General features: G+C 41.0%; 1 protein-coding gene and 1 pseudogene across 1 annotated transcript in view; both read left to right on the top strand.

The window, feature by feature from the left end:
- The window catches only part of ASCC3 (activating signal cointegrator 1 complex subunit 3), a 1,409,126-nt gene that overhangs the window by 227,237 nt on the left and 1,167,066 nt on the right, over positions 1-14,823 (top strand). The window contains exon 8 of the mRNA XM_053710577.1: positions 857-982. Coding sequence (XP_053566552.1) covers positions 857-982 — 126 coding nt within the window. The remainder of the gene's footprint in view (positions 1-856; positions 983-14,823) is intronic.
- On the top strand, positions 8,832-8,950 carry LOC128658462 (uncharacterized; annotated as a pseudogene).

Raw genomic sequence — 14,823 nt, 5'->3', positions numbered from 1 at the left:
TTAGCAGCTGAACCACAATAATTTGACCCACTCAACGTTTACATTCTACTATTATTGACTTCACGTTATATTTCTACACGTCACTTTGGAGGAAACACTACTGGATTCACTTACATATAACCGGTTGAACATTTGAAAATTTTTTATGTACGCCAATTTTTGTAAACACTATTTTTTGTGAATGCTATTTTTCTTTTTTGTGAATGCTATTTTTCTTTGTTGAAAGCTATTGTGTGCACTCAATCACTCACTTAGGTTGTTTATATTATTGAATGTACATGTCCTTCTAACTCCTCATCACTGGCTCACTAAGTCAGCGTCACATGCTATACTCCATTGGATATTTTTAGATATTTTTAGATTTGTTTATTATATATATATATTTTTTTTTTGTTAAGTCAGACATGGATCCATGCGTCTGATTGCCATTTGTAAATTTTTATATGTATTAAAATGTACCTTTTACTAGCCTTTTAAGCTTTTTAGCGCTTACTCTCTCCCCATTTTAACTTTTGTATTGTTAGCCTTCTAGGAGGCTATATAGTTAGTAAGCTTAAGGTCCTGGGTGTAGCGCTCGGTCCACTTCTCCTGTTCTTAAAAATAGAGCATCGATGGGGGACGTGGTGCTGGGAATTAAAATACACATTGGCATTAAAGCACTTAAGCGCATATTTATTAACAAAAGTTATATACCCAATATGTAACAAAGGACAACAATCACTTTATTAGGAAATGTGGTCAGACTCAATGTATTTTATGGTTTTTATCTGCTGTCATCTATGTTTTTATATTTCAATTATACACTAATCTAAAATCAGGGCTTTCTTTTAACATATTTTATTCTTTCATACTGTAGCTTCTTCTCCCAGAAGGCATTCAAAGAGAGAACAACAAAGTATATGAGGAAGTGAAAATACCCGTTACTGAACCAATGCCTATTGGGTTTGAGGAAAAACCAGTTTTCGTTAAAGACTTAGATGAGGTAAACAAAAAAATGCTAACCCTTTTGAAACACTGTAAAGGGGCTTTCTAATGCAAATTTAAAAATACTTTTTCATTAGAGCATTCTATTTTTGCCCTGTTATCCCTTTCTAATTATGTGTTTAAACTCTATAGCTAAAATCCAACTTGGGAGCCACAATCTATTGCATCTACTGAGCAGAACACAGTTGGTCAGCCAATTAGGATTGGCATATTCATAGAGCAAACCATCACTGCTGCTTCACTTTGTGATTGTGATAGATTGTGATAGACCCCATAGTTACCATAGGACATTAATGCATGTATGCTATGCTTTAATAAAGCAGTTTCTTTTTTAATAGTTAAAGAGACAGTCAACACCATTATTTTTGTTATTTAAAAAGATAGATAATTCCTTTTATTACCCATTCCCTAGTTTTACATAACCAACACAGTTATAATAATACATGTTTTTCCTCTGTAATTACCTTGTATTTAAGCCTCTGCAGACTGCCCCCTTATTTCAGTTTATTTGCATTTTATCCAATTGTTGCTCACTCCTCGGTAAATTCACGTGCGTGAGCTCAATGTTATCTATGTGAAACGCATAAACTAATGCCCTCTAGTGGTGAAAAACTGTCAAAATGCTTTCAGATTAGAGGTGTCCTTTAAGGTCTAAGAAATTAGCATATGAACCTCCTAGATTTATCTTTCAACTAAGAATACCAAAAGAACAAAGCAAAATTGGTGATAAATGTAAATGGGAAAGTTGTTTAAAATGTCATGCCCTATTTGAATCATGAACGTTTTTTGGGACTTGACTGTCCCTTTAAGTTCCTTCAAAATTGTTTTTCAAAGACATGGTTGTTGGTGTCTTCCTGCAAATAAAAAAAATGTTAAAGAACTATATAGCACACTATAAAAGACCTAGAGACCCCAAGCGCCTTTTTTGTGTGTGTATATACACACAACACACACACGTACCAAAATACCTAATTTACATAAAAATAACCCCTTCTTCTTTTCACTATAGCATTTAGAAAAACACACAACACACACAACACACACACATTTACTAAAATTGTTATACATTTTTTGATGAAGGTGTCTCTGGACACTTCTAATAGGCCATTAAAAAGGCATAGAGATCCCTTTAACTCCTTGTTTTAAAGCCCAGAATCCCCTCTTTAAAATAAAGCCCCTATTTAGGTTTTAGTAGCCAGGTGATCACTGGTGTGAATAAATGTCCATTTATTTTCATAGAGGCTCTTGGGAGCCCCTATGTACAGATCAAAAGTATACTGAAAGGCCCTTATTTATATGAGGATAACCCCTTCTCTCTTTTGACTATAGAAAACACACACACACACTATTGTTTGCAACCTTATTTATTAATAAAAAATAAAAAAAATCATGAGTTTTGTTGCACTATTCTCACATGTCTTGATATATTTATAAAATAACATTATAGTTTGGGTCTGCTAAAAAAAAATAATATATATTTAAATGTAAGTTAAAAATGGTCTACAGTGGGGATTAAATGTGACCAAAACAGCTCAGCACAGGGGTGGAAATGGCTTAAACTGCACTGACAGAAAGTTATACTGAATAAGTATCTGCCACTTTTTGTGCTAATTTTCTTTGTTGAGAGTCTGGATATGTGACATGAAGTGTAATAAGAGAGGCAGGAGGTCAATCTAGCATGGCATAAATATATATAGCATAAAATTGATTTGTTTTCCTTGTTGCAACGTAACACTTAACCTTTAGGGTTCTTTCTTTCATAAGGTGGTGAGAATCTACGATTCATTAGGCTTGGGATTCACTTGCTAGCCATTAGGAGGAGGCAAAGTTCCCAAATATTCTCAAGAGCCTTCATCCTTCCCACCTCACTGGTATATCAGTTAAAACTTTGCCTCCAAGGAGGTGGGCAGAGATTTGAGGTGCTGTTCAAAGTTTATAGAGAGGGATTCTCAGATTAAGCTGAGCCCATATTCCCCCTCAGAGAGCTGCTGCAAGAGAGACAGAAGGTGTCTGGAGTATAGGCAGTGGCATAAATAGTCTCAGTGAGGGAGTTAATCACAGGCATGGCCACGTGTGTCAAAGGGAAAGGTCCCTATCCTCCTCTTGGTTCATCGTTCTACTCCAATATTGATATCCTCTGCTGTAATGTGCTAAGCACTGGATGGGCTGCCACTGAGCAGGTATTTTTTCCTAGATGTAAGTACAATGGATGGGATGCTTTATACTGTAAGTATAATTGATTTATTCAGCTCCCACATATTCCACACGCTATTATCTGTTATACAAGTTAGTGTATCATGTTGCCAGGAGACACACACCCACATATATATATATATATATATGCATGTTATGATACGCCCAAAGGTGCATGAGATAGCTGCTTGTATTTGAAGGAGTGTTAAGTTTTCAGAAGCTTACTTAGGGTTAAGATTTTCTGTCTGCATGTTTACAGCCTCAAACCAAGACACTTTCAGCTCCTTCTTGCAGTTTTTTAAGGAGGGGGTAAGTTACAGTATACTTTCAAGAACCTGGAGGTAGTGAAAACATTGGCAAACATTTTTTAGTTGCATGGTTTTATTTTTTTGTTATTTTTTTTCCTTTGATACTTTACTGCTTATTTGCTATTTGTACTTTCTGTTAAGTTCCTACACTGTCCTTGTCTCCTTGTATTTTATAGGCTTTTCTGTTTATAGCCTTTTATACTATAGTTTCCTTATGGAGCATTCTGGAACTGTCCCTATTACATCTGATCCTTTAGAGGGTGGATCCACTGCTTATTTATTTACATGTATTTTTTGTAATGTACCTGTTACTCCTCCAACTCAGTTATGTAGCTCATGTATGCATCTCCTCATGCATGCTAAGCAGTCTACTACTGCTGTTGCTTCTTAAGGACTCTGTCCTCCCTCTGTATGTACAATCCAAGAGAGAAATAATAACTAAAGTAGATGGAGCTATTTCTACTCTTGCTAGAAGGACTACTATTCCATTACAGGGTTGTACGTCTTTTAAAGATCCTATGGATAAGAAATTGGAATCTTTTCACAGGAGAACATTTATTCAAGCTGGATATTTGTTCAAGCCTGCCATTAGCATTGCTTGCATTGCAGCAGTTTCTTCTTTATGTTGTGACAATTTAGCAGAACAACTTTCAGAAAATGCGGTTGAAGAAGATCTTCAATTTTGTCTAAATTATATTAGGTCTGAAAATGCTTTCATTTATGAAGGTATTTTTGATATCATCAAATTAAGTGCCAAGAATATGGGCTTGCCAGTTTTGACGAGAAGGGCCTTATTGTTTAAATTTTGTTCAGCTCACATTTTAGCCAAGTCCAGACTACTAATCCTTCCTTTTAAAGAGAAGGTAATATATGGACCTTATCTAGATGCTATTATGTCTATTGTTTATTGGAGGTAAAAAGGGGCTTTTTTTCCCCAGGACAAGATGTCTGAAAAGGCAAGAATTTTAATCTTTTTCATTCCTTTTGTCAACCAAAGAACAAACAATCATCTTCCTCTGGTCCAATCATATAGACCTTCCTGGAAATCCAACTCTTCCTGGAACAAGTCTAAGCAGTACAAGAAGTCCACTGGCACCCCTAAGTCACAATGCAGGTATGGCACCCTATCCAGATTTCATTCTGTTAGGGGGCAGATTACGCCTTTTTCAAAAGACCTGGTCAATTTTTTTCTGGTGATGTATCCTATTTGCACCTCTATTTTCCCTGCTTTGTCCTTTCCTACCTTGTTTTGTCTTATATTCTCCTTTGCTTTGGCTATACGTTTAACTGACATACCAGTGAGGTGGGATGGAGGAAGTGCTCTTGAGAGTTTTGGTTTACTTTGCCTCCTCCTAGTGGCTAGGAAGTGAATCCCAGGCATAATGAATTGTGGACTCTCACCAACATAAAAAAAGAATTTATCAGGTAAGCATTCATTTTTATTTTATTTTAATTGACATGTGTAATCCTTACAATAAAGAACAAATCAGAGAAAAAATCTTCTAGCTTTTAAAGATAGTGCAATTTAGAAGTTTAATGATGCAACCTTTTCATTTTGTGCTTTACCCGCTTAGATTTAATGATGACTCATAGTCTTCCTCACCAGTCCCAGAGGGACCAGCTTTCTCTTTCTCTCATAGTTGTAAGAGGTGTAGTACTATACTTAAAGGAACAGTGTAGACCCAATACGTAATCTTTAATACTTATTGTTACATACCAGACAAGCATCTTGCAACAGGTTTCACATCTATAAGCTTGTAAGAAGTACATGAAACTTTTAAATAATAATTGTATTTTAGCAGCCGGATATATCCACCAAGCTCCACCCACAGCTTTCTTCTTGTCAAGTTAGCTGTTTTCTTGTATGACAGTTTAGCAGTGCACACTTAATATTTTTCAGTTAGCTATTTCGAATGGCACATGCTCAAATCAGTGTGTGGAAGTAGGAAAATGTATTTCTTTCCTATGATATGGTGTGTCCATGGCATCATCAATTACTGTTGGGAATATTACTCCTGGCCAGCAGGAGGAGGCAAAGAGCACCACAGCCAAGCTGTTAAAGTGAATGTCAACTTTCATGAATCAGTGCCCGGTTTTTAAAAAAACTATTAAAAACACGGGCACTTTCATTCATGGAAGTTTACATTGCACCAGATTTTACAGATACTTACCTTCTTCTCCTGAAACACCAGATCGCTGATCACACGCCTGCAGCTCCTCTGTACTTAGTCAGCAATGACAAAACCAGCTCTCTCCAATCATGGCTTCCCCCCCCAGGAGCGTTTATCTGGTGAGGCCACGCCGTGATTGGAGGAAGCCGGTTTCGTCATTGCTGTGTTAGTACAGCAGGAAGAAGCAGGCGGGGAGATCGGCAATCTGGTGTTTCAGGAGAAGAAGGTAAGTATTTGTAAAATTCGGTACAATGTAAACTTTCATGAAAGAAAGTGCCCCTGTTTTTTAAAAACCGGGCACTGATTCATGAAAGTTGACATTCACTTTAAGTATCACTTCCCTTCCCACAAACCCCTGTCATTATCTTTTCATTCGGTGCAAGGAGGAGGTGAAGTTTTGGTGTCTGAAGAAGATTGGATTTATTTCACTTCAATCAAGATTTTATTATTTTGAAAGCCAGAGTAGGTTTACTCTGAACTTCCTCTCAAGATTGGGTCTAACCGTACTCCACGTTAGTCTCTTCAGTAGGGCAGTGGTGGCTTTAAATCAGTTAGGAACTTGTGAGGTGGGCCTTGCTGCCCTAGTACAGAAAGCCAGCGTAGGTTTGCTCTGATGTTTCTTTTTTTCTACAGGTCCATGTGAGGAGTAGCGTCCTCTCACACTGTGTAGGCTGTCGTCCTGCCGGACGGCAAGATGCAGGTAAGTGCTGTGTCTTCTATGTTTGGGGACTTGCACTTTTGAGATCACACTGCAATATTATGTGGGATGTGTATATCATTGGGAAGGATATTAGTGGCAGGATGCAGGCACTGTCTGGTGACCAATAGGAAGACTAGGGGTTCATACTTTCTGTATATAATATCCCTAATTTTTTTACTTTATTATGACTCCCTTTTAGAGGCTCTTTAGGGGTTAATAATCCTCTAATTACCTATGCCTTTTATATTGATAAGGCTTGCTCATTTTATTTAATAGGTTGTTCACTTATGAGAGCGTCCTGACTGTACTAGCCTGTTGCTAGCGTTGCTAACGAGCGGGAGAGCAGCCTCAGGTCTGACAGCGAAATTGAAGTGCAGTGCCATTTTAGAAGGGATGCTGATATGCTTTGTGTCTAACTTCTCACGGCTGACAGAATGGAGCACAATATTTTTAAGATGCACGCTTCATTTCTGTGCCAGCTCTCACTGAGGCGATCTTACGAACACGCCCCCTTTTTTTCTTCGGTGATCCCGGAGCAGGTGCTTCACTTTGTTTGTCAGCCTGTCTCTCTGTATGTTAAGAGACATCAATCCTAACGGAGTCTTGTTCTCAGAATTTTTCTGCTTGGATTACTAGCAGAAACGTTATTGGTTTCCTTAGAGAGAGCTTAAATAAAATATATTATTTTTTTTATAAGGCATAAGTTAATACACTTAGACATTACATGTTTATATAAGCAGAAATGAATCTGGAGAAGATAAAGCATTATAAATTTGCATTATATTTTAGCAGTTGCACACTGTAGCTTAGATGTCACTGTATTCCTTTGCCTTGCCTTATAATAAAGTGTGTTTATTTGAGACATACAATGTTTATGTATCTTAAATCCTTAAGTTAAGGATTTATTGAATAACATAATTTTTCATAAGTGATTTGGAAAGATAATTTAATTGGAACCTTTTGCCTCTAAGAATAATTTTACACTAATTTAAACGTCTATGTTTTTTTTTCTGTACCGTTTGTTTAGCAAAAGCTATTGAATGTAACAGGTTGTGGCATCTGAGCCTTATGTCTCCCAGGACGATGATGTTCAGGCAATGCCAAAGCTTTCTCCTTAATTGTCCCAAGCCTTTATGGCGTCACATGCAGTGCCCTGCGTTTCCTCTCAATCTTCTGTAGGAGTGTATTTGCCTACAGATTTTGCAGCTCGGGTATCCTCTGCGGTATCTGCGGCTTTATCTGTTTTCCTTACCTACAGGGAAAATGCAAGAGGACATTTAAAGTTCAGATAGTAAGGTTTCTGCTCCACATTCTGCTACGCAGGTCGTTCTCTCTCCTGTCTGGTGAGGAATATTTGCCGGTAGTTTCTGAGGGTGAAATCTCAGATTTGGACAGTATAATTCCTTCGTCTGATGCTGAAGTTATCTCCTTCATATGTATGCTTGCACATCTTGTGTACTGTTATAGGAGGTTTTAGCTACTGGGACGACATCAATACCCATGTCGTTGTTAACCCTTGGAAGTTTTGTAAACTTGATAATTTCTATGAGGTTCCTTCTTCTGAGGAAATATTTCCAGACGTGCTATGGACATTTTCACAGGTGTAGGAGAAGCTAGGGATACCCTCTCCTTGTCTCCCATCATTTAAAGGATTTTCCTGTTGCTGACTCCATTAAAATGCATGGTGCCCTACGTAGAAGGGAGATTTTCTACTATGGTTCAGAGAATTTTGATCCCTATGGAGGGTAGCTACTCCTTTTCAGATCTATGAATAAGAAGCTGGAGGTTTAATTGTCCATTTAGAGCAATGTCTTGCTGTACTAGCCACCGGGCATTGTGGCTGAAATCTTAGCCAACTGAGAAGCCTATCTGGGGTTTAGTGGTTGTTTCCTCCGAATCCAAGCTTCTGGCATCTTGTTTGATCCTGGAAATTATCCTCTGACTTACGGGTGAAAAAAGGGTTTTCTACCACGTGTCAAAAGAGTAAGACTAAAGGAAAATTTTCCTTTCCTCTTTCTGCAGGGTCAATCATGCCTTTTGGAGTCCAATCTAAAATTTCCTCCCAGGGGCAGATTTCTCTTTCTAGAGTATCTGCAATCCAGATATGATGAGGCATTCCTTGAAATGGGTTCAGGACCTTCCTTTCTGGGAGTGATAGTTCCAGACCCAGTTTGGAAACGGGATCTAGATATTGACCCTCAAAGTAGTATCCTTTCTCCTTTGGTACAAGAGGGCCTGTTCATAACGAACATAGACCTGAAGGATTTATTCTTCCGTTGATTCTGTTTTTTCTCAAGTTTTCTGAGCTTCGTCATCCCAGACAGACTTTTAGGTCTTGGGGTATTGCACAATATATGGTTCCTTCCTTCGAGCAAACTCTCTTTTAAGAGATCTTGTCCATTCTTCTTTCCCATGGATGGGAAATGAACCTGGAGAAGAGTTCCCTTGTTTCATCTACAAGGGTGATTTATTTGGGTCTACCGCCACAATACTGTGAATGCACCGGATTCCGTCTGATCTCGGAAGTTATGCAGGACCAGGCCTGGTCAGTACCTGGATGGGAGACCGCCTGGGAACACTAGGTGCGGTAAGCTTGGACCTTAATAAATTCTCTATCTAGGAGATGTCTAACAAAGGTCAGGTGATCAAGGATTTATTCCTTTTCCTCTCTAGGCAGTCTCTTTTCCGGCCAACAGCAAGCTCTAGTGGCCCGGTGGATAGCTTAGCCATCTTGCTACCAGGAGGTTGGGAGTTTTGGATTTAGCTGCAGTTGATTCCTTCACTTTTCAGTGACTCTGTGTATGGAGGGAACTGGTCTGATGGTTATCCCATGGACATCATTCCCTTTACTATTTTCCATAAAATGGAGAACATTCGGATCTGTCTCAAGGATAGATCTAGATCAGTCGACAAGAGTCTCCCGTAGTGGTTTTTCAGGAGTATCTATCTCAGGGCGCGTGCTTCTGGAGACATTCCTGGGTGATGTGACCACGGATGCCAACCTACTCGGCTGGTAAGCTGTCTGGGTCTTGTTTAAGGATTATGGACTCGGAAGTGTCTGCTCTCCTTTGTAACATCTTGGAGTTGAGAGCGATTTGCAATGCTCTGATGGCTTGGCTTGGCTTGGTTCCAGTCAGACAATATCACCTCAATGGTTTATATCAACTACCAGGGAGGAACTAGGGGTTCTTTAGCCATATAGAAGGTGACTTGGATTGTTCATTGGGCGGAAGCTCACAATTGCTGTCTGTCATCCACTTTCCAGGAGTGGACAATTAGGAATCAGAATTCTGAACTGACAGATCTTTCTTTCCGGCGAGTGGGCTCTCCATCTGGAGGTGTTCTCTAGGTAAACCCTCAAATGGGGGTTCCGGAGTTGGCTTCTGATGGCGTTTCGGCAGACGCCAAGTTTCCAAGGTACGATTCATGGTCAAGTGATCCGCAGACCATCCTGATCGATGTTCTGCCATTTTTCTTGGAATTCAGTCTTACATGCCTGTTTGCTCTCCTTCCACAAGTCATTACTTGTATTCAACAGGAGAGAGCAGCGTTGGTTCTTATAGCACCTTCGGGTCCTCGCAAGATTTGGCATGCAGACCTAATGGAAATGTCGTCTCTCCACCTTGTAGACTGCCCCTGAGGAAGGACCCTCTGATTCAGGGCCCCTTCCTTCATCCAGATCTCGTTTCTCTGAAGTTGACTGCTTGGAGATTGAACGCTTAATTTTGTCTAAGCGTGTGTTTTTCTGAGTCGGTCATTCAGACCATGACTCAGATTCTCTTGCCAGTTTCTAGAAAAATTTGCCATAAGATATGGCGTAAATGTCTTTATTGGCGTGAATCCAAGGGTTGCTCTTGGAGTAGGGTTAGGTTTCCTAGGAATTTGTCTTTTCTCTAGGAAACTCTGGAGAAGGGTCTGTCAGTCAGTACCCTGAAGGGTCAGATTTCTGCATTATCTATGTTACTACATAAGCATCTGGCTGACATGCCAGATGTGCAATCTTTTTGTCAGGCCCTGGTCAAGATCAGGCCTGTGTTCAGGTCTGTTGCTCCTCCTTGGAGCCCTAACATTGTTCTAAAAGTTTTTGCAGCCGGCTCCATTTGAGGCCTTGCATTCCATAAAGTTGCTATCTTGGAATTTTTTGTTTTATTATTGCTATCTCTTCTACTCGGAGAGTATAGGAACTGTCAGCTTTGCAGTGTGGTTCACCTTTTCTTATTTTTCATGCCAATGAGGCGGTTCTTTGTTCTAAGTTAGGTTTCCGTCCTAGGGTGTTTTCGGACAGAAATATTAATTGGGGAATTGTTGTTCTTTCTCTATGTCCTAGTCTTTCTTCTCATAAGAAAGTTTGTTGCACAACTTGGATGTTGTGCGTGTTCTAAAATTTTCCTTTAGGCAACTAAGGATTTTTGCCAGTCTTCTGCCCTGTTTGTTTGTTTCTCTGGGAAACATAAAGGTCAGAAAGCTACTGCTTCTTCTCTTTATCTCTGGTTGAGAAGTTTAATTTGTTTGGATTATGAGACTGCTGAACAGCTTATTACACTAGGGCTGTCTCTTCTTCTTGGGCTTTCAAAAATTATGCTTCTGTGGAACAGATTTGCAAGGCTGCAACTTGGTCTTCTCTGCATCATTTTTCTAAATTTTCCAAATTTGTTACTTTGGCTTCGACTGAGGCTTCTTTTGGGAGAAAGGTTCTTCAAGCGGTGGTGCCTTCTGTTTAGGTTACCTGTCTTGTCCCTCCCTAATCATCTGTGTCCTCTAGCTTGGGTATTGTTTCCCAACAGTAATTGATGATGCCGTGGACTCACCATATCTTAGGAAAGAAAACAAAACTTATGCTTACCTGATAAATTTATTTCTGGATATGGTGAGTCCATGGCAGTTCTAAATTTTCCAAATTTGTTACTTTGGCTTCGACTGAGGCTTCTTTTGGGAGAAAGGTTCTTCAAGCGGTGGTGCCTTCTGTTTAGGTTACCTGTCTTGTCCCTCCCTAATCATCTGTGTCCTCTAGCTTGGGTATTGTTTCCCAACAGTAATTGATGATGCCGTGGACTCACCATATCTTAGGAAAGAAAACAAAACTTATGCTTACCTGATAAATGTATTTCTGGATATGGTGAGTCCATGGCAGTTCTTTTTAACTAAAACCTTTAGGCACCCCTACACCTCTCTTTTGCACTCTCTCCCCCCTCTCTTCGCACTCTCCCCCCTCTCTTTTGCTCTCTCTCCCCCATTTCTTTTGCGTTCTCTCTCCCCATCTCTTTTGAGCTCTCTCTCTCTCCCCCATCTCTTTTGCACTCTCTGCCCCTCTCTTTTGAGCTCTCTCTCCCCCCCTCTCTCTCTCCCCCATCTCTTTTACGCTCTCTCTCCCCCATCTCTTTTACGCTCTCTCTCCCCCTCTCTTTTGAGCTCTCTCTCCCCCCTTTCTCCCCCCCTCCCTCTCTCCCCCCTGTTTCTCTCCCCCTCCTCTCTCTCTCCCCCCCCTCCTCTCTCTCTCTCTCTCTCCCCCCTCCTCTCTCTCTCCCCCCTCTCTCTGCCCCTCCTCTCTCTCCCCCCCTACTCTTTCTCCCCCCCTCCTCTCTCTCTCCCCCCCCCCTCCTCTCTCTCTCCCCCCCCCTCTCTCTCCCCCCCTCTCTCTCTCCCCACCTCCTCTCTCTCTCCCCCCCTCCTCTCTCTCTCTCCCCTCCTCTCTCTCCCCCCCCTCTCTCTCTCCCCCCTCTCTCCCCCCTCCTCCCTCTCTCCCACCTCTCCTCTCTCTCTTCCCCTCCTCCCTCTCTCCCCTCTCTCTTTTGTGCTCTCTTTCTCCCCCCCACTTTTGTTCTCTTTCTCTCTCCCCCTCTCTTTTGTGCTCTCTCTCTCCCCTTCTCTTTTGCGCTCTCTCCTCCCCTCTATTTTGCTCTCTCCCCCCCCTCTTTTGCTCTCTCTCTCCCCCCCTCCCCTCTCTCTCCCCCTCTCTCTCCCCCTCTCTCTCCCCCTCTCTCTCCCCCTCTCTCTCCCCCTCCCTCTCCTCTCTCTCTCCCCCTCTCCTCTCTTCCCCCTCTCCTTTTTATCCCTCCTCTCCTTTCTCTCTCCCCCCCCCCTCTCCTTTCTCTCTCCCCCCCTCTCCTCTCTCTCCCCCCCCTCTCCTCTCTCTCTCCCCCCCTCTCCTCTCTCTCTCCCCCCCTCTCCTCTCTCTCTCCCCCCCTCTCCTCTCTCTCTCTCCCCCCCCTCTCCTCTCTCTCTCCCCCCCTCTCCTCTCTCTCTCTCCTCCTCTCCTCTCTCTCTCTCCCCCTCTCCTCTCTCTCTCTCCCCTCCTCTCCTCTCTCTTTCCCCTCCTCTCTCTCCCCTCCTCTCTGTCTCTCCACCCTCTCTATCTCACAACCGCGCCTGTCCACACCCCTTCACGACAGGCCACACCCTTTCACGGTCATTCATGTCCGGCCACCCCTCTTCACGCCGGCCACACCCCCGCTCACGCTCGGCCACGCCCACTGCTGCTGCAGATGAGATCAGCTAGGGAGTAGGACTCAAAGGCCAGGTGTGTTTGTCCTCGTGCTGTCTCTACTGCAAATGACAGCTCCGGACAAACACACTTGGCCTTTTATATAATAGGATACACAAGATAATTTACTTAAAAATATGAAAACTTTTTTTTAATAATAAAAAAGTGACCTTCAATGACACACACACTTTCTCTCCCCCTTTTATTTTTGTTAAATTTAAGGTTTAGTACATTTTATTAGTGATACTTAAGATTTTATTTTAATAAGTTTTGTTCATAAATTGATGTATTTTTTGGTGAAGGTTTATTTTGCATAAGGTGCAAAAAGTAAGATCTTATCTAAAAAAAATCGTCATCACTGATAAATGGCTGAAGCTTTTTACCTTAAGTGGGTACTCTAGAGAGGATTTATTTCTTTGTTACATGCCATTTCAATTTCCTTTTAGTTACAGTACATAATTAATTGCCTAAATAAAAAGTGGATTTCTTTGCTTAATGCATAGGAATTATTAGAAAATCAATAAACCCCTTTCATTCAGTAATGTTTTGTTGCTTTTATAATTTTACCTAGTAAGCAGGGTTGAATGAAGTAAGACACATTAGTGCATACATTACCATGTTTATACTAGCCTTTGGAAAGCTTAATAGGTAATATTTCTGTATTTCAGTGGTTATAATTTTCTCCAGTCTAAATAAACAATTTTATTTTATACTCTTCATATAGTGTTTTATAGAACAATTAGCCTTGTCTTGCTTTAAAGATTCAAGTGACAATAATAAGTAAAGACACACAAAATTCTGGCAGAAATGTATTATAGACAGAGCATGCAATATATATACAAACACAATGTGCTCTACCTTTAATATTATAACTTTAAAGAAAATCTCTATTACATAAACCTTCTTCATGAACGGGGAGAGTCCACAGCTGCATTCATTACTTTTGGGAATTCAGAACCTGGCCACCAGGATGAGGCAAAGACACCCCAGCCAAAGGCTTAAATACCTCCCCCACTTCCCTCATCCCCCAGTCATTCTTTGCCTTTCGTCATAGGAGGTTGGCAGAGAAGTGTCTGAATATTTAAGATATTCTCTAACTGGAGTTTTAAGTAATCCTATAAGCCTCTCAGTGAGAGCATGGATGAATGTTAGAGTCTTGAGATGCAGGGAGAGTCTTTCATGCAAAACCATCCTGACTCATGTTAACAGCTCCTTAGCAATCAGCGTTGACGAGTTTCGCTGCTTGCTTTCTACACTCAAGTTCATGTCAGAAGTGAAGCTACTATCTGTCACACTTGAAGGGCTGTGTTCCTGTTCCACGGCGTAGATTCTGGTAAGATTGTTTCATTTTACTTTGATGATGTGAATGTAATGTAAACGAAGAAGTCAGGGTCTCAGTGGGACTCCTTTATCTTTATGGAATCTTGGGTTAATATCTCCTGAGGGGGGTTATTGAACAGGGGAAACTTTAATCATGTTTGTTATGTGATTCTGTCTGCTAATGTGTAGTGAAAATTGGGCTTGTGGCTATATCGGAACACAGCGGCATTTTTGTCAGACTGCGCGGCCCTGGTGGACTTGGCACGCTTTTTCTTTCATGTAAATGGCAAGAGTCCATGAGCTAGTGACATATGGGATATACCTTCCCACCAGGAGGGGGCAAAGTTTCCCAAAAATCAATATTCCCATAAATACACCTCCCACCACACACATACTTCAGTTTTACAAACTTTGCCTCCTATGGAGGTGGGGAAGTAAGTTTGTACTTGATTTTTATAATTCTTCTATGATAAGCGCTTTTAAGAATTCTGAAGCCCAATTCCTCTCAGAGTGCAGTGTTTGTCATAGGGATGTGAAGAGAGTATTGCCTGTTGATTTTTATGGTTTCACTCATGGGAAATCTTTTCAAGGGCTCTCTGTTATTGGTCGTAGGGATTCATCTCCTAGCTCCCTTTTCAGATTGACGATATACTCTTATACCATTAC

Source organism: Bombina bombina, chromosome 4 (genome assembly GCF_027579735.1).
Source record: "Bombina bombina isolate aBomBom1 chromosome 4, aBomBom1.pri, whole genome shotgun sequence".
Classification (NCBI taxonomy): Eukaryota; Metazoa; Chordata; class Amphibia; order Anura; family Bombinatoridae; genus Bombina; species Bombina bombina.
Note: the sequence above shows the minus strand (reverse complement) of the source record. Positions and strands in the feature narration are given on the sequence as shown.